Raw genomic sequence first — 19054 nt, 5'->3', positions numbered from 1 at the left:
CCCCCAAGTCTAATTAATACATGTACTGTATTATAATACTGTATTAAGTCTAATACATGTACTGTATTATCCGCATCAGAATTCAATGCAAAATATTTAACGACCAAATATCAATCTGTTCTTTTGGGATTTTGTTACAATGGCTATACAAATGATCTTTGCACAGTTTGGGGGAAAATTCATTCAGATTTACAGGTCCAACGCAGCATGTCAAATTTGAGTAAAAGTGGCATTTTCGGTACTTTTTGGACTCCCATTTATCAAGATTACAACAAATAGTTTTTGAGAAGATGTTTTTGACATGCTGCGTTGGACCTCTAAATCACCATATAGCCTATTGAAAGAATATTTTGCACATGTTCTTACAACATGAAGTGGCATGAAGTGCACATTTTGATGCACCATTCATTCTAGACTAGAGATTGCATTCTTTGAAACATTGACTTGGGCTAGTGTATGCATAAAGCTACTGGGAATAGAAGTACTGATCCAAGACCCATAATTAATATGACTACACTGCTTACAATAAACAAATAAATAAGTATATACTAAAGACGATATACAGTTTAACCCATTTAGGCCATGATGTTGAAATTAAGGAAAATGTCTTCAAAATCCTGACAGTTTTCTGAAAGACTGGGGAAAAAAATTGTATCAGCAGTGCTCAATATTTCATGTCAAGGACCCCAAAAGTTATATGTAATATATGCCTCCGCCCCTGTAATAGATTCAATATAAATAATCTTCCAAAGATGAAGGAATGATGAAGTGAAGTGTTGAGACTTTATTCAGAAGATTCAGCAGAGTATAAAGCAGTTGTCTTCCATGGATTTAAATGTAATTTTCCCATTACACCCCCCCCCCCCCCCCCATCTGAAAATATGTTGTTCCAGGGACCTCCCCAGAACCAAAGATTTGAGTTAAAATGTTGTAATAATGTCGGTAATAATATATATTCAAAGATTTTCCACGATTTTTCAAAAATAGCAGACCTGTAGATCTGCTATTTATCAATAGCTAAAGTATAACATGCTTTAAAACACCAAAAGGGGTTCCTGCCCAGAATGGGTTAAATATGGAGTGCCAACACTCTAAAACATGATCATCAGGTATTATTATAATATAAGGAGGAAGAACTTTTTCCAAAAAGGTGTACAGTATTTGTTAAAATCAGGCTTTTATGTGGACACGCCCACCAGTTCATTAAGTATGCCTGGTTTGCCTGGTGGTGGGTGGTGATTGGGTGGTGATCCACCTGAACTGAAGCCACACCCACAGCTGTAGTTAGTATGATAAAGGGGGAGGGGTTAGGGGAGGGGCTGATAGTGTGATGTGACGTCACTATATTACTGTTTATTTCATTTGGCCCCGTTTGACTTGTCAAGGGTTCAGCCTCCAGGAAGAAACCCTAAATGCAAAGTTAATACACCATACAGCACATACAAAAACAACTCCAGGGTATGTCTAATTACTGAGCACCACTGATCTAGAAACCTTTTTTAGCCTATTTCAGAAAACTGTCATCATTTAAGAAGACATTTTTTTCCCAAGTCTAAATGGGTTTAAGCACCGTCCGTCCACGAAAACAATACGGCAAGAATGACAGATTGACTGCAGTTACTGTAAAAAACAAAGAATAAAAGTCTGATGTTCTACTAAAGGCTTTGGACACATTCTGCCTTGTGTAGGACTTGCGTTTTAGGAGAGCCAGAAGTGTCGTTGGTTCTGGTGCCGGACCGGCGTATTACCGACCGCCGTCTCCCCAATGACGCTGCAGTGAAGTAAGGGGCTATGTAGTTCAGTCCGTTCGACCGCGTCCAGATCTACAAGCTCACCATATGCGTTGTGAGCTTGTAGATCCTTGTATAGGCCCACTGGTGAATCAATGATCTGAACTATATACAGTGCAATCCCATTCGTTACTACCGCCCTGATACCTAGAGGTTTTGAAAGGTACCTTTCATGGGAAAGGTACCTCTGGAAGCCACACTTAGAATGTACCACACACACACACACACACACACACACACAGGCAGCTCTCACCATTTCAATTCAATTGAAATAAAGTTATCAAATCATAACAAGTTTACACCTTAGAGTATATATTAATAGAGACCGGAAGGAAACCCTGAGGCGAAATGGACATAGTGGCCGAATTTGTCATTGCAGCTCGAGCCCGTTGACTGTCATTCATTCATGTTATTATTGGGCCCATGACAAGTGAACGCTATGTTTCATAATGTGAACGCTATGTTTCATAATGTGAACGCTATGTTTCATAATGTGAACGCTATGTTTCATAATGTGAACGCTATGTTTCATAATGTGAACGCTATGTTTCATAATGTGAACGCTATGTTTCATAATGTGAACGCTATGTTTCATAATGTGAACGCTATGTTTCATAGTGTGAACGCTATGTTTCATAATGTGAACGCTATGTTTCATAATGTGAACGCGCGCAAACGGCGCAATGATAGTCAACGACCAGCACGTTCATGTTATTGGGGCAGTCAATCCCATCCTATACCCGGAAGGAGGAGTGAAATGGCCTCATGCGCTTTTCGAGCAACTTAATGCAAGTGGATGGGAGGAGAAATATGGTGCCGTCTCTATTAGTACATACTCTAAGGTTTACACACTTTACATGTAGAGCAGAACTCCGACAGAGATCCCACCCTGAGCAAACGGGAACTGACCATAGATCCGAAGTTCCGTTAGTCCGAACATGCACTGCTCCCGTGCTTGCGGTTAGGTTTAGGTTTGCTCCCGTGCTTGCGGTTAGGTTTAGGTTAGCCTGACCTAAGCAGAGACATTTCTGGCCTAGATGGGAGGGTCGCGCCTCAGAAATGCGCGCACCCTGATTGGATCTCATCGATCTGTCCGTCACCCCCGGCCCCTCCTCTCCCCCCTAGTGCAGCGCTACGTCACATCATTTAGAGCGACGCCCACCCGGAAGGGTTGACTCCCACTTTTAGACTGGTTCAGCCCACGGCTTTTTCCAGGCTTTCATCTTTCGCGCAGACGAAATGAAAGCCTGGGTATCGAGGCTAGGTTTAGGTTTGCTCCCGTGCTTGTGGTTAGGTTTAGGTTAGGGTTAGAGATAGGGATAGTAATTTCGGAACAATGAACCTTCTGACTAATGAGACGGCACCGAGCAAACAGTGGTGACGTAATACTTCCTAATAATTTCCCCGTTCCGGTGTTTCAAACTCAGCGACCAAAACTTGCGTTCAATAATAATAAACGTTATTGTATTCGCCGCAGGGATTATTCGTCTTCATTCGTATCCGTATGGCTGTCTTGTCCTCTGTGGGACGAGACAAAAATAGTTTTATTGACCTCATGGATTCTGCGGTGTTTCTTGCATGGGTGTGGTCATGGGTGTGGTCATGGGTGTGGTCATGGGTGTGGTCATGGGTGTGGTCATGGGTGTGGTCATGGGTGTGGTCATGGGTGTGGTCATGGGTGTGGTCGAGGGAAGCATGCGGTTAGAATGTGTGGCATTCACCTATAGACGGGATATCACGTCAAAGATAAATGCCGTACAAAAGTTCTTGTTTTCCTTGCCAAGTAATTTACTACAATGCATGCTCTACGCAATTCGCAACATTGAAAGGTTTGAGCCCATATGCCAGGTCATAAAAACAATGCAAAGTTAAAGGAGAATTCCATGGTAGAGGTTTGTTGTGCCATGATGTAACTTCAAATATTGGTGAGTTTAAAAAGTAAAAAAATAAATAAACGTCAACTTAGGCCTAGTAAGGCATCTGCTTTGCTTGCCTTAATCACTTATGTGCTAAACAATATAAATTAATCTGGTCTCGGTCTCGACTCAGTCTCACGGCTGTCCGCATTCCGCATGTGAGCGAGTGACTGAGAATCACCATAACGCGCTGTCATTCTTCCACAACCCCAAAGTACGGGGCATATCGGTTCATTACGGGACGGCTCTTTCAGTTGTCAAATACGGTACGTTCCCGTGTTTTACGGGACGATTGGGAACCCTACCGCCTCCCGTGGATCTCAGACTCGACTCGGACTCGCCCTCATCCCACAGTCCCTCGTTCCTCGCTTTAGGTGGACTCGACTTTTACAACACTATAAAAGAGTGACTTTGACAGCTGTTTCACCGTGCATATATCATGTTGTAATCACGGAGCAACTACTGAAGATATCTCTACGATATTTGCAGCCACATCGTGGCAAGAGGTAAACTAACTACACTACACAACCCAAAGGCCCCTTTTCCACCGGTTGGTTCCCAGTGGGAACCGGTTCAGTTCTTTTTGGTTTTTAGTCCATGAGCCAGAGCTCCAAAATTGAAACGTGAATTATGAATTGAGTGGGCAAAACCATACCTATATTAGATTGTTATCACCATTAAACTCCCCCAATTGAGTACTTACACGAAGACAATGATTTATTGTATTACAAATTTTACATTTTTAAATATGCAAATGAGGCATTATGTAGGAAAATATGCAAAATAATCAAAAACGTGAAAAAGCTACTACTGTGGAAGGGTTATCATGTTTATAAACAATTTAATATAGGGTATAGTTTGCCCACCAATTTTGGACAATTGGGAACAATTTTGGGAACAATTGGGACATTGGGAACAATTTTGGACAATTTTGGACCATTGGGAACCAACCGGTGGAAAAGGGGTCAAAGAGTCCCATAAGAAGCCAAATGGTCGACGGTTAGCACTCCTATTCTACCTTCCACTTTATGCAAACGAACCCACAAGTCTGACATTGTATTTCTAATGAAGGGGGAAAAAAGCACTTGGAAAACGTAGCCTGGTAAACCACACCCCGCGGTCGGGGAAATTAAACAGCATTTCATCTGATTCTTTTAATGGATGCAAAATTGAAATTCCGCGACGGGGGAGGGGTTTACCAGGGTATCTCAATTGGAACTTTCTGTGCTGTTCATTTACCAGAAGAAAATGAATATTATACAATATACATCCTGTGCCTTTTTCTCTCCCCCCTTGTAGCCCCAGAGCCCGACCTATACGGGCTAGTTGTTTCTAACGTTACCTCAGACAGACTCGCTCTGTCGTGGAGGGCGGCAGGAGGGAAGGCTTTTGATAACTTTATAGTAGAAGTGAGAGAATCTGCTTTACCCTCGCAGGCGGTGGGGCGCTCCCTGGCGGGAGACGCGCGCTCCACGCTCATGGCCGGGCTAAAAGCCAGCACGCGCTACGACGTCAAGCTGTATGCTAGCGCTGCAGGCGGCCACAAAACGCAAGCGCTACACGCCGTAGCCACCACAGGTATTATTATACGCTGCACTGCATGTGTTATCGATAAATGGCCTGAACACATACAGTATAGTCTCAGAAATCAGCCTATAGAAGAGACCTATAGGTCAATATTAAAGTCATACTGTGTAACCTTTTCAATTAATTAGTGTAATTTTGATTTGTTTCACTGGTATATTTTTCCGCCCGAGCCTCATGGGCAGAGGGCTTTTGTGGTGATTCTGGACAACCGTGTGTTCACAAATACTTTTTGAAAAGCCTACGGAGAAAAATGAACGGGGAATTCACTTCTGGGTCTCACGTCGTCATGAAAGGGGGGCGGGACTGCGACACTATAGGCAGCGCCGTAATGACAACGGCGCTATACGACTCGAGGCGTCGACCATAAACCGACCACTAAAATGAACGTTACACAGTATGCACTTTAATCAACGTCCTGGGAATTAACACGACACAAAAAACAACAACATCCGTGTTCTCTTCCTTCGCTCAGAGGACGTGCCACAGTTCGGCACCGTAGCGGCATCGTCCGTAAGCCCGGACAACTTCACGCTGTCCTGGAGCACGCTGTCGGGACATTTCGACGGCTTCGTGATCCGAGTCAGCGACGCGGAACAAATGACCGACACGCTGGAGTTCACCATCGACGGCCGAGTGCAGAACTTTACCGTCTCTAAGCTGGCGGACGCCACGGCCTATGACATTGAACTGTTCGGTATCTCTCATGGCCGCCGCACGCCCTCTGTGTTGTCCCACGCCACCACAGGTACACATGATGCTACTCTGGATGTTACTGTTTGTTCAGCGTCATGCATACACCGTATAGCGTATACTATAGGCATCCGCATCAAATGTATTTAAGGGAGCACTTTGCCCTTTCTCAACCTCGTCTTCATATAGTTAGCCCTTCGCTACGTCCCTCCCCAACCCGTCCTTGTCCAATAGGCACGTTAGCACCGGTTACTAAGTCATTTCAATGAACTAGAAATACGAAATGTTAGAGGGTGCAACTCGATCAACTTGCGACCGTCCGACAGGAGTTTTCATGTAATGAACGCTACGACTACTGTGATTGGTATTATTGCATCACCTGGGTGGCTCAGTCGTGTAACTTTCCAGACGTTAAGCTGTGTATGTGTTCAACAACACAGCCACAGCCATGCACGTTAAGCTGTGTCTGTGTTCAACAACACAGCCACAGCCATGCAAAATGACACTGACAGTGTTCAACAACACAGCCACAGCCATGCAAAATGACACTGACAGCTATGAGGTGGCCAAATTGCTTGCCGTCCTTAGCAACGGTTGCTGAACTATTTGGATTGGCATTGGACAATGGCTGTTTGGGGTGGGGTTTAGCGAAGGGCCAATCGGTCCTCTCTAAATGCTCTGTTTGGGGTGGGGTTTAGCGAAGGGCCAATCGGTCCTCTCTAAGTGCTCTGTTTGGGGTGGGGTTTAGCGAAGGGCCAATCGGTCCTCTCTAAGTGCTCTGTTTGGGGTGGGGTTTAGCGAAGGGCCAATCGGTCCTCTCTGTTTGGGGTGGGGTTTAGCGAAGGGCCAATCGGTCCTCTCTAAGTGCTCTGTTTGGGGTGGGGTTTAGCGAAGGGCCAATCGGTCCTCTCTAAGTGCTCTGTTTGGGGTGGGGTTTAGCGAAGGGCCAATCGGTCCTCTCTAAATGCTCATTAGACTGTTAACTTGTGACACTAGCCTCGTTCCCATGACGGGGTCAGAGGGTACATACAACTTCTGTTCGCCTAAATGGTGAATGGTAAGCGGTGCATTTATATAGCGCCTTTATCCAAAGCGCTACAGTATATAAATGCATACATTTACATAGATTGTGCACACATTCATACACCGATGGCGGCGGAAACCATGCAAGGCACCAACCAGCACATCAGGAGCAATTAGGGGTTCAGTGTCTTGCTCAAGGACACTTCGACACTAACTCTGGGGGAGCCCACAGGGTTCGAACTGCCAACCTTGCGGTTACCATCCACACCGTCCACAGCACACCACTGAGACGCAGAGTGACCAGACAGAAATGGTGACATATATTAGTATTAGTGAGGACCAATTAGCCCTTCACTAAGTCCCTCCCCAACCAATCCTTGTCCAATAGGCACGTTAGCAGCGAAGAAACAGCTTGACCTGCATAGCAACCGTTGCTATTTGGATTGGCATTGATTGGACAATCGCTTTTTGGGGTGGGATTTAGTGAAGGGCTAATTGTAACGACGATATAAGGTTTAAAATGGGTGAGGTGCTTCTTTAGATTCTGCTAAGATGTTCTAGATAATTTGCTACAGTAAAGTTCAGCCAGATGTGACCCGAGATCTGAACTACATCTGCTTCATTGCGCATGCCTTAAAACCAGCTGTTTTTTTTTAAAGTTTTTTTTTAATCTAATCTATAGACCGATTCACAGAGGGGTGCCCTGGGCGCGGCCATTACTGAGGGGTAATCCATGGAGCAGGTGCTCCGTAGGCCAGGTGTAGCTAATCAGTGCTGCTGCACTCAATGGTACACCCTCAGTAATGGCCGCACCCAGGAAACCCTCTGTGAATCGGTCTATATTTTTACCTCCTCTTTTGTCTCACGACAGTTTTCACAAGGTTCTTTTACAATTTAGCAAAAACAAATGGACAGTTTGTCATTTGAAAAATAATAATAATAATAATAAGTATGGTACTTTTGCAACCATTGCAGACATCATCATCATCACTAACATTATCCAAAACCATATCCATGGGCATACTGTTCCCTGGCCTGGCTTTTTTTAATGCATTTATTAAATTGTCCCCTTCTCAAAAAAAAACAAATAAAAAACCACCACCCTCCGCTCCGCCACCCAACCACCCCCCCCCCCCCCCCCCGCTCCCCCCCCCCCCCCCCCCCCCACAGCTGCGTTGCCCAAAGTGGAAAACATGACCATTACAAACGTAACGCCGTACGGCTTCCGCGTGTCCTGGGAGATGATGAAGGAAGAGACGGCGCCCTCCGGTGGCGGTTTATTCAGTCACTTCCACGTGGTGGTGACGGACTCCGGCTGGCTGCTGAAGCCTCACGAGTTCACCATCCCGGGCAACCAGACCTGGCTGGACATCTGGGGTCTGATCACGGGCATCGGCTATGAGGTCAGACTGACCGCCGTGTCCAGCACGGGCCTGTCCTCTCGGCCGCTGACCACGGTGGCTGTGACAGGTACCCCCCCCCCCCCTCCCCCCCACAGTACAGTTAAAGGGCCACTTCACCCCCTTTTGCAACCAGAGCTTATTTTAAGGATGTTTGTGGAGACAAGGAACAGCCACTCTAATGGACCAGTACAGCCTTGGACACTGGTCTCACTTCCTTCCTGGACTTACATACATGTCTCAGTAAGACAGCCCTCCCCCTATCCACAAGGAGGAGCAGTGCACCAAAGCATTATGGAAATTGTAGTCCAGGAAGGAAGTGAGACCATGCAATGTCCATGACATCATATCACATATCACATAAAAGAAACCCAATAAAGTGTTTCTTGTCTAAATAAGATCTGGTTGCAAATGGGCTGAAGTGGCCCTTTAACGGGGTATTTCACTTTTCTTTAAAGCCTCCATCCTGTCTGGCTTTTCTGTGCACCCTAGGTAGTTTTGAATAAGTTGCTTGATTCAATTCAATGTTTAGATATTTGATATTGAAGTGAAATACTCCTCGCCGTCATAACTGAACTTGGTAAGCCTGCATGCATGCTCGCATTCGGCACATGTGTGTTATTCAAATTGTGATTCAATTTAACGTTGTGTTAGTGAAGAAATGGAATGTAAATGTTGCTGCTGTCGGACAGAAACTGCTCTTCAGAAAGGAATAACAAGGGGGCACGGTGGCACAGTTGGTAGTGCTGTCGCCTCACAGCTAGAAGGTCCTGGGTTCGATTCCCGCTGGGGACGCTGTGGGCGCTGGGGGCGTGTTCTCTCATCCGCGTCATCAGTGCCCATACCCGAGGCGGGGTTTGGCGAAAGGGCCTTTCTGTGTGGAGTTTGTATGTTCTCCCTGTGTCCCCTAGGGTAGATACCCTCACAAAAACATGCAGTAATCCTGGGCTCTAAACTTTCTCCCCCTGGCCAGCCGGAGCGCCTGATGGAGGGGAAAGGACTGGTTGGAATAACGTGTTCCTTCCACGCGCTACGTCCGGCCGGGGAAACTCCCCCCTGTCAGGTGAAAAGAAGCAGCTTGGACTCCTCATGCAGAGAAAGAAGCATGAGGCCAGTCCACTGCTCTCCCCAGGTTGGCAGAGGAAGTGTAGCGCCCAGGATTACATTAGATAATTGACACTGGGTGAAAAAACTGGTTGGGATAAAAAATTGTGGGACAAAATTGTGGGATAAAAGAAAAGAAAAGAAAACTAAAGTGTTCCAATGATCCAATCAATGTATTTATAATGTAGTCACAAGCTATTTTAATACTTTGCATTGGCTCGATATTTATCGAATCCACAGACACACTTGATCAGCCATTTGTCTGTTTGTGTTCACACGATGATTTGAGGGGGCTAGCACGCCTACAAAAACCATAATGGAAATATCTGATCTATAAGCATTAAGCTCATCTCACAATGTGTCTTGATGGGACACGTGAGCTTGTAGAGCTGCTGTTTGCATTACATTTGCACAGCAGAGGAAATGTAGGGGTGGGCGGGGGTGGGGGGGAGCAGGTTTAAAGATGGATTATACAACAAGGATTCTGCCTGACAACAAAATGTATTCAATTGAAACGAGCATTTATAATTCACCAGGACCATGTTTGTCAAATGTTTCTTGTAGAGCTGGGACTTGATTAAAAAAAATAATCTAATTAATCAGAGGCTTTGCGATTAATTAATCTAGATTATTCGCAATTAGTCCCGGCCCTAGTTTCTTGTTCCCGTTTTCTTGTGACGATGAGCCTACGAGCAAACTGCTAACATAACGAAACGTGCCTTTTCTACAGAGCTACCTCATTAACATTAACCTGCTTAATTAATGTCTTTTAATCCAACACGTTTCCTTGTTTTTGTGTGGAGTTCTATTCCGTTTCCCCTCGTCTCTAAAATATGAGCAAGTGTTAGTGTTTGTTTTCATATTTTAAACGTGTTTTCCCCCAGACTGCTGCTGTTTCAATGGGCATACTGTACAGTATATACCTGATAATCACATAGATACGTATAATATTATGTCCTCTTGCATTTTTGTTATAATCACAGCTGTCTGGGTTTGTTTGATCGGGACAGTTTTTGTGGAGTGAAAACCAAATAATATAATGTCTGAAACAGCAGGAAAACACTGGTGAATGAATCAACGGGACATTTTCAGCATGAAAGAAATGTCACTTGATTTTAAACTAACAAATCTTCATTCATCATGTTTGATCGTCTTTAAGGGCGTCCAGGCTGGATGGATGTCTGGTCCTATCAACAAATAATGTTTGCTAAACAAATATTTTCACAGACTTTTGAACTGACCTCAGCAAAGTATGTTTCCCTAACCACTTCAACGCGTCTGTACTTCACCTGACCGGGGTTAGGGCTAACCACTTCAACCTGTCTGTACTTCAACTGACCGGGGTTAGGGCTAACCACTTCAACGCGTCTGTACTTCAACTGACCGGGGTTAGGGCTAACCGCTTCAACCCGTCTGTACTTCAACTGACCGGGGTTAGGGCTAACCACTTCAACGCGTCTGTACTTCAACTGACCGGGGTTAGGGCTAACCGCTTCAACCCGTCTGTACTTCAACTGACCGGGGTTAGGGCTAACTGCTTCAACGCGTCTGTACTTCAACTGACCGGGGTTAGGGCTAACCGCTTCAACCCGTCTGTACTTCAACTGACCGGGGTTAGGGCTAACCACTTCAACCCGTCTGTACTTCAACTGACCGGGGTTAGGGCTAACCACTTCAACCCGTCTGTACTTCAACTGACCGGGGTTAGGGCTAACCGCTTCAACGCGTCTGTACTTCAACTGACCGGGGTTAGGGCTAACCACTTCAACGCGTCTGTACTTCAACTGACCGGGGTTAGGGCTAACCGCTTCAACCCGTCTGTACTTCAACTGACCGGGGTTAGGGCTAACCGCTTCAACCCGTCTGTACTTCAACTGACCGGGGTTAGGGCTAACCACTTCAACCCGTCTGTACTTCAACTGACCGGGGTTAGGGCTAACCGCTTCAACGCGTCTGTACTTCAACTGACCGGGGTTAGGGCTAACCGCTTCAACGCGTCTGTACTTCAACTGACCGGGGTTAGGGCTAACCGCTTCAACCCGTCTGTACTTCAACTGACCGGGGTTAGGGCTAACCACTTCAACCCGTCTGTACTTCAACTGACCGGGGTTAGGGCTAACCACTTCAACCCGTCTGTACTTCAACTGACCGGGGTTAGGGCTAACCGCTTCAACCCGTCTGTACTTCAACTGACCGGGGTTAGGGCTAACCGCTTCAACCCGTCTGTACTTCAACTGACCGGGGTTAGGGCTAACCACTTCAACCCGTCTATACTTCAACTGACCGGGGTTAGGGCTAACCGCTTCAACGCGTCTGTACTTCAACTGACCGGGGTTAGGGCTAACCGCTTCAACGCGTCTGTACTTCAACTGACCGGGGTTAGGGCTAACCACTTCAACGTGTCTGTACTTCAACTGACCGGGGTTAGGGCTAACCACTTCAACGTGTCTGTACTTCAACTGACCGGGGTTAGGGCTAACCACTTCAACGTGTCTGTACTTCAACTGACCGGGGTTAGGGCTAACCACTTCAACGTGTCTGTACTTCACCTGACCGGGGTTAGGGCTAACCGCTTCAACGTGTCTGTACTTCAACTGACCGGGGTTAGGGCTAACCACTTCAACGTGTCTGTACTTCAACTGACCGGGGTTAGGGCTAACCACTTCAACCCGTCTGTACTTCAACTGACCGGGGTTAGGGCTAACCGCTTCAACGTGTCTGTACTTCAACTGACCGGGGTTAGGGCTAACCGCTTCAACCCGTCTGTACTTCAACTGACCGGGGTTAGGGCTAACCACTTCAACGTGTCTGTACTTCACCTGACCGGGGTTAGGGCTAACCACTTCAACCCGTCTGTACTTCAACTGACCGGGGTTAGGGCTAACCGCTTCAACCCCTCTCTACTTCAACTGACGGGGGTTCCACAAGGGCCTGTACTTTGTCCCTTCTTTTTCCTCCATCTTCTCCAAAACTCTTTGCCGAAAATAGCCGATCCATAAGCTCGCAACGTTGCGAGCTTATGGATCTACTATTTTCGCCGAATTCTTTGCCTATACTTTGGCAGAGTGTGTGCCAGAATAGGCACAATACCTGGAGTTCACGCATTCATACAGTCTTACCTATAAACCTCAGAGTGTGTGCCAGAATAGGCACAATACCTGGAGTTCACGCATTCATACAGTCTTACCTATAAACCTCAGAGTGTGTGCCAGAATAGGCACAATACCTGGAGTTCACGCATTCATACAGTCTTACCTATAAACCTCAGAGTGTGTGCCAGAATAGGCACAATACCTGGAGTTCACGCATTCATACAGTCTTACCTATAAACCTCAGAGTGTGTGCCAGAATAGGCACAATACCTGGAGTTCACGCATTCATACAGTCTTACCTATAAACCTCAGAGTGTGTGCCAGAATAGGCACAATACCTGGAGTTCACGCATTCATACAGTCTTACCTATAAACCTCAGAGTGTGTGCCAGAATAGGCACAATACCTGGAGTTCACGCATTCATACAGTCTTACCTATAAACCTCAGAGTGTGTGCCAGAATAGGCACAATACCTGGAGTTCACGCATTCATACAGTCTTACCTATAAACCTCAGAGTGTGTGCCAGAATAGGCACAATACCTGGAGTTCACGCATTCATACAGTCTTACCTATAAACCTCAGAGTGTGTGCCAGAATAGGCACAATACCTGGAGTTCACGCATTCATACAGTCTTACCTATAAACCTCAGAGTGTGTGCCAGAATAGGCACAATACCTGGAGTTCACGCATTCATACAGTCTTACCTATAAACCTCAGAGTGTGTGCCAGAATAGGCACAATACCTGGAGTTCACGCATTCATACAGTCTTACCTATAAACCTCAGAGTGTGTGCCAGAATAGGCACAATACCTGGAGTTCACGCATTCATACAGTCTTACCTATAAACCTCAGAGTGTGTGCCAGAATAGGCACAATACCTGGAGTTCACGCATTCATACAATCTTACCTATAAACCTCAGAGTGTGTGCCAGAATAGGCACAATACCTGGAGTTCACGCATTCATACAGTCTTACCTATAAACCTCAGAGTGTGTGCCAGAATAGGCACAATACCTGGAGTTCACGCATTCATACAGTCTTACCTATAAACCTCAGAGTGTGTGCCAGAATAGGCACAATACCTGGAGTTCACGCATTCATACAATCTTACCTATAAACCTCAGAGTGTGTGCCAGAATAGGCACAATACCTGGATTTCACGCATTCATACAATCTTACCTATAATTATAAACCTCACACACGTTTCTTCCGTTGTTCCGTCGAACTTCCGCCTCTCGCACTAACGAATGAAATGAACAAACGACGAAGCATGGCATGACTCACCACGTCGGATGAAGAAGGCCTCGCTCCTTAAAACCCCTGGAAAAACACGCCTTCCATCCATCCATCCATCGCACGGCCTTCTTCCTTCCTTCCTTCAATCTCAAGCCTTTCTCTCTCTGAACGCTGATGAGCAGGGGGCGGGGCTGGAACCAACAAAAATAATAATAATATAAACCACATCTTTGGGCCCATAAACTGTTTTCCTTTCCAACCCAGAGGCGGAGCCCGAGGTGGAGCACCTGTTTGTGTCGGACGTGACGGAGGACAGCCTGCGTCTGACGTGGGCCGCCGAGCAATACTTGTTTGACAGATTCGTCATCAAGATCCGGGACAGCAAAAAGCTGGCCAGCCCACAGGAGCACGTGGCGCTGGGCGACGAGCGCACCGCGGTTCTGACGGGCCTCATGGGCGGCACGGAGTACGAGGTCGAGTTGTACGGAGTGTCGCTGGACCACCGGTCCCAGCCAATCACTGGGGTCGCTCGCACAGGTAGATCGATCGACCGACCAATCCCTGCAGCGGGGTCGTTCACACAGGGTGGTTGGAGATCCCGATCACGGGGGTTTGCTGCCGGACACAGGTTGATGGAGAGCGCTAGAACCGTCCGGGATGCAACCGTGTCTGTGTGCTATACATCTGTGAAAATGTCTCTTTTTCCTTTTTGTTTTTTGCCTTTATCTAGATAGTTTACACTAGTACGCTGGCAGGAAATGGGGGGGGAGAGAGATGGGGAGTGACCCCCTGTCAGGCTGGATTAGAGAGATGGGGAGTGACCCCCTGTCAGGCTGGATTAGAGAGATGGGGAGTGACCCCCTGTCAGGCTGGATTAGCAGTCTAGGTTGCCCGGACCGTTAGCCGGCCCGGGGCCATGCACTAACCGGTCTTCTGAACAGGCCTATCTATATACAGATGTCTTTCCATTGGAAACAGTGTTGATGTTGGTTAGGAAATGTTTCATTTAGTTATTAGTATTATTTTACTGATCTGAAATGTTTTACTTTTAGTCAAGTTTTTTTGTCAACTTAAATCTACAGTTGATTTAGTCGCCTAAAATGTATGTTGGCTGATTTTGCACTTGGTTGCATGCTGACAATAGCAGATTTACAAGCTCACACCGTGTCACACAGCGTGACGCATTGTGCGCTTGTAGATCTGATATTTTCAAAGCGCAACACCCCAAGCGCAACCAAACATAATAATATAATGTTTTGTATTTTAGTTAAACTGTATCTCTGCACCACGACTCCTTCCCTAACATTTTAGTCTAGCTTTTAATTTGTGGATGAAATTGTCAACAATATTGAGTTTTATAGTCATCATAGCTTAGTTTTAATCGACGAAGTCAACACTCCTAAAAGGCCTCTTCATACTCCAATGCAACGGTGGTTAGTAAAAACAGAGATGTGTTTGGATACCACCGCGGCTTAGTGTCATGTTGGAGTTTTAGTAAAAACAGAGAGATGTTTGGGTGAACGGTGAGTCTCTTACCACCGCGGCTCAGTGATGTCATATTGTAGTTTTAGTAAAAACAGATATGTGTTTGGGTGAGCGGTGAGTCTCTTACCAGCGCGGCTCAATGACGTCATGTTGTAGTTTTAGTAAAAACAGAGAGATGTGTTTGGGGTGAGCGGTGAGTCTCTTACCACCGTGGCTCAGTGACGTCATGTTGTAGTTTTAGTAAAAACAGAGAGATGTGTTTGGGGTGAGAGGTGAGTCTCTTACCACCGCGGCTCAGTGACGTCATGTTGTAGTTTTAGTAAAAACAGAGAGGTGTGTTTGGGGTGAGGGGTGAGTCTCTCACCACCGCGGCTCAGTGACGTCATGTTGTAGTTTTAGTAAAAACAGAGAGATGTGTTTGGGGTGAGGGGTGAGTCTCTCACCACCGCGGCTCAGTGACGTCATGTTGTAGTTTTAGAAAAAACAGAGATGTGTTTGGGGTGAGCGGTGAATCTCTGAACACAGTGACGTCATGTTGTAGTTTTCGGTGGTCACATGTTTTTACTAACCGGTGGTCACCTCTTCTTCACCTAAAACTGGCCTATATGAACAGGCCTTAACATTGTCTCCTCTCTGCTCTGTCTTGGTGTCGGCGTGTTCTCCAGGTCTGGGCTCTCCGAGAGGCCTCCAGTTCTCTGAGATAACCGACACGTCCACCACGGTCGGGTGGACCCCACCACGCTCCCGGGTGGACAGCTATCGCCTCGTCTACGCGCCGCTTTACGGGGGTAAGGAAAGGTACTATGTTTACCCCAGGGTAACTGGACTAAGGAAAGGAAAGGTATTATGTTTACCCAGGGTAACTGGACTAAGGAAAGGAAAGGTACTATGTTTCCCCCGGGTAACTGGACTAAGGAAAGGAAAGGTACTATGTTTACCCAGGGTAACTGGACTAAGGAAAGGAAAGGTACTATGTTTACCCAGGGTAACTGGACTAAGGAAAGGAAAGGTACTATGTTTACCCAGGGTAACTGGACTAAGGAAAGGAAAGGTACTATGTTTACCCAGGGTAACTGGACTAAGCTCAAGAACTTGTTTACAGCCAGGCCCTGCTCATTGAACATTTCATGGTAGGGGTTCAATGCCTTGCTCAAAGGGCACTTCAGCGGTGGTAATTTTAACGTGCCGGTCCGGGGATACGAACTAGCGACCTTCCAATATCAAGACCGCTCCGCAAACCGTTCGGCAGGGGGAACACCGTTGTATCGCCCATATTTTATTCCCGGCCGTTTCAATTTAGCTTCAGTTTAGACAGTATTTCACAGTACTGTAGTGTATAAGTAAATATCCTTTTTTAGTTTCAGAATTTTTATTAAAAGAAATTGCACTAAAGATTTAAAAGAAATACAAAAGCAAAAATGAATTAAAAAAAAGGTACCACTACACAACTCGAATTTGAGTATAAATTAGGCCCCATTTAGACTGCAGTCACATCATTCAAATCTGATTCATTTCTCAAATCTGATCTTTTGGCCCGACCGTTCACACTACATTAATGCAGATCAGATCTGTCACAGATCTGTGTGTTCAGACTGGCAGCTAAAATCCAGCCTGAATCAGATCTGTGCGTCACATCCAGATTGTAATATCTGCAAACAAGTCACATGGAGTCCGATTCAGATCAGGTTTACTGCGTACAGACTGAGACTGATGTCCTGAAATCTGATTGGGGGGGGGGCTCCTTTTTTGGGGGGAAATAACGGTAGTTTCTGTAAGAACAGTGCATGGTTTTCAACCCTTTTCATATCAAGGCCCATATTCATTTGATGAGATTTAGGGCTGTATTTTGAGGGCTGTATTTTGCGTGTCTTAAGTACCAGGTCTTATTCCCTAACTTGAGTAAACTAAAGACCTGGAGGCGTGATCAATGCCATTTGGCTATTCTGTGTGGCCAAAGAGCATTGATCACGCCTCCAGGTCTTTAGTTTACACAATTCCAATTGTGTGTGTGTGTGTGTGTGTGTGTGTGTGTGTGTGTGTGTGTGTGTGTGTGTGTGTGTGTGTGCGTGTGCGTGTGCATGTGCGCGCGTGCGTGCGTCCTCTCCACACTGTGTGTAGGGAACCCGGTCCAGTTGACCGTTGCCAGCGATGTTTCCCAGACCACGCTGACCCACATGGTCCCGGGAACCACCTACCAGGTGACCGTCACCGCTGTGAAGGGCCTGGAGGACAGCCCGCCCACCACGGACACTGTTACTACAGGTATGATGCCCTGTAGAGCGCCCCCTATGGCCCAGGAGGACAGCCCGCCCACCACGGACACTGTCACTACAGGTATGATGCCCCCCCCACCACGGACACTGTCACTACAGGTATGATGCCCTGTAGAGCGCCCCCTATGGCCCAGGAGGACAGCCCGCCCACCACGGACACTGTCACTACAGCTAGGATGCCCCCTACAGCACGGACACTGTCACTACAGCTAGGATATACTGTAGGTGACTGTGGTTTATAAAAGGCTTTCAGTCCGTATTACGTCTGTGTTGCGTATAGCATAACAGTGACGCAACTGTCAAATCCTCAAGTGGCTTATTGCTTTTCTAAAACGGTTACAAACATAATATAGCAATATTAACCTAATAAAACTATTACATTCACAGAAGTAGCTACGCTTTGCGCCACCAGAGCGAGTCACATGCACTTCCTTGTTTTGCTCGGCAAGTAGGCTATGTGACGGGAGAATAGCGCTTGATGTCTTTTTACGGGGCTGCCTGGAGCCACACATTCACAGTCATATGAGCCGGACGGTGCTTATAGACGCCCGCACGGCATTGGTTTGTAAGGCAATCAAGCGCTCCCCTTCCCCAGTTCAGCTACAGAGCTGCGGAATAAGCTGGGAATGATTATAAAGTGATTGAAGGTGTGTGGGTTATCGGTGAAATTTACAACGGTCACGTGACACTAACCAGCCAATCAAAAAAACAAGTATTGGGACTAACCGTTTTAGAAAGCCAGGTTGGGAACCCATGCCAGCCAATCAGCCCTACAGCACAGATCTGACAGGACCTTTACAGTTAATAATAATAATAATAATAATAATAATAAAACTTTATTTGTATAGCACCTTTCATGACATGAAATGCAGCTCAAAGTGCTTTACAGAGCAACGGAGAAAAAAAAAGAAAAGCAAGGCAACGACATTAAAAAACAAGCATTGATGCAATACAGTGAGGACATGAATAACAAAAAAGTAAAAGATCAATTAAAAGCAATGTTGTAGAAGTGGGTCTTGAGCTGAGCTTTAAAAATGTCTACAGAGGCTGCCTGACGAAGGTACAGTGGGAGTTTGTTAAACTACAGAGGCTGCCTGTCGAAGGTACAGTGGGAGTTTGTTAAACTACAGAGGCTGCCTGACGAAGGTACAGTGGGAGTTTGTTAAACTACAGAGGCTGCCTGTCGAAGGTACAGTGGGAGTTTGTTAAACTACAGAGGCTGCCTGTCGAAGGTACAGTGGGAGTTTGTTAAACTACAGAGGCTGCCTGTCGAAGGTACAGTGGGAGTTTGTTAAACTACAGAGGCTGCCTGTCGAAGGTACAGTGGGAGTTTGTTAAACTACAGAGGCTGCCTGTCGAAGGTACAGTGGGAGTTTGTTAAACTACAGAGGCTGCCTGTCGAAGGTACAGTGGGAGTTTGTTAAACTACAGAGGCTGCCTGTCGAAGGTACAGT

The 19054-nt window shown here is 46.2% G+C and overlaps 1 protein-coding gene across 2 annotated transcripts in view; it reads left to right on the top strand.

Annotated features, from left to right (window-relative positions):
• The window catches only part of LOC310879272 (tenascin-like), a 137038-nt gene that overhangs the window by 99666 nt on the left and 18318 nt on the right, over nt 1-19054 (top strand). Inside the window, exons 23-28 of one of the 2 annotated variants that reach the window (XM_083793820.1) lie at nt 5006-5284; nt 5766-6038; nt 8177-8476; nt 14107-14379; nt 15993-16115; nt 17446-17589. In XM_083793820.1, coding sequence (XP_083649946.1) covers nt 5006-5284; nt 5766-6038; nt 8177-8476; nt 14107-14379; nt 15993-16115; nt 17446-17589 — 1392 coding nt within the window. The remainder of the gene's footprint in view (nt 1-5005; nt 5285-5765; nt 6039-8176; nt 8477-14106; nt 14380-15992; nt 16116-17445; nt 17590-19054) is intronic. The other variant, XM_083793821.1, reaches the window with a different exon arrangement.

Source organism: Protomyctophum parallelum (genome assembly GCF_964188405.1).
Source record: "Protomyctophum parallelum genome assembly, chromosome: 21".
Taxonomy (NCBI): domain Eukaryota; kingdom Metazoa; phylum Chordata; class Actinopteri; order Myctophiformes; family Myctophidae; genus Protomyctophum; species Protomyctophum parallelum.
The sequence above is the reverse complement of the archived record's forward strand: the minus strand, read 5'-3'. Positions and strand labels throughout refer to the sequence as shown.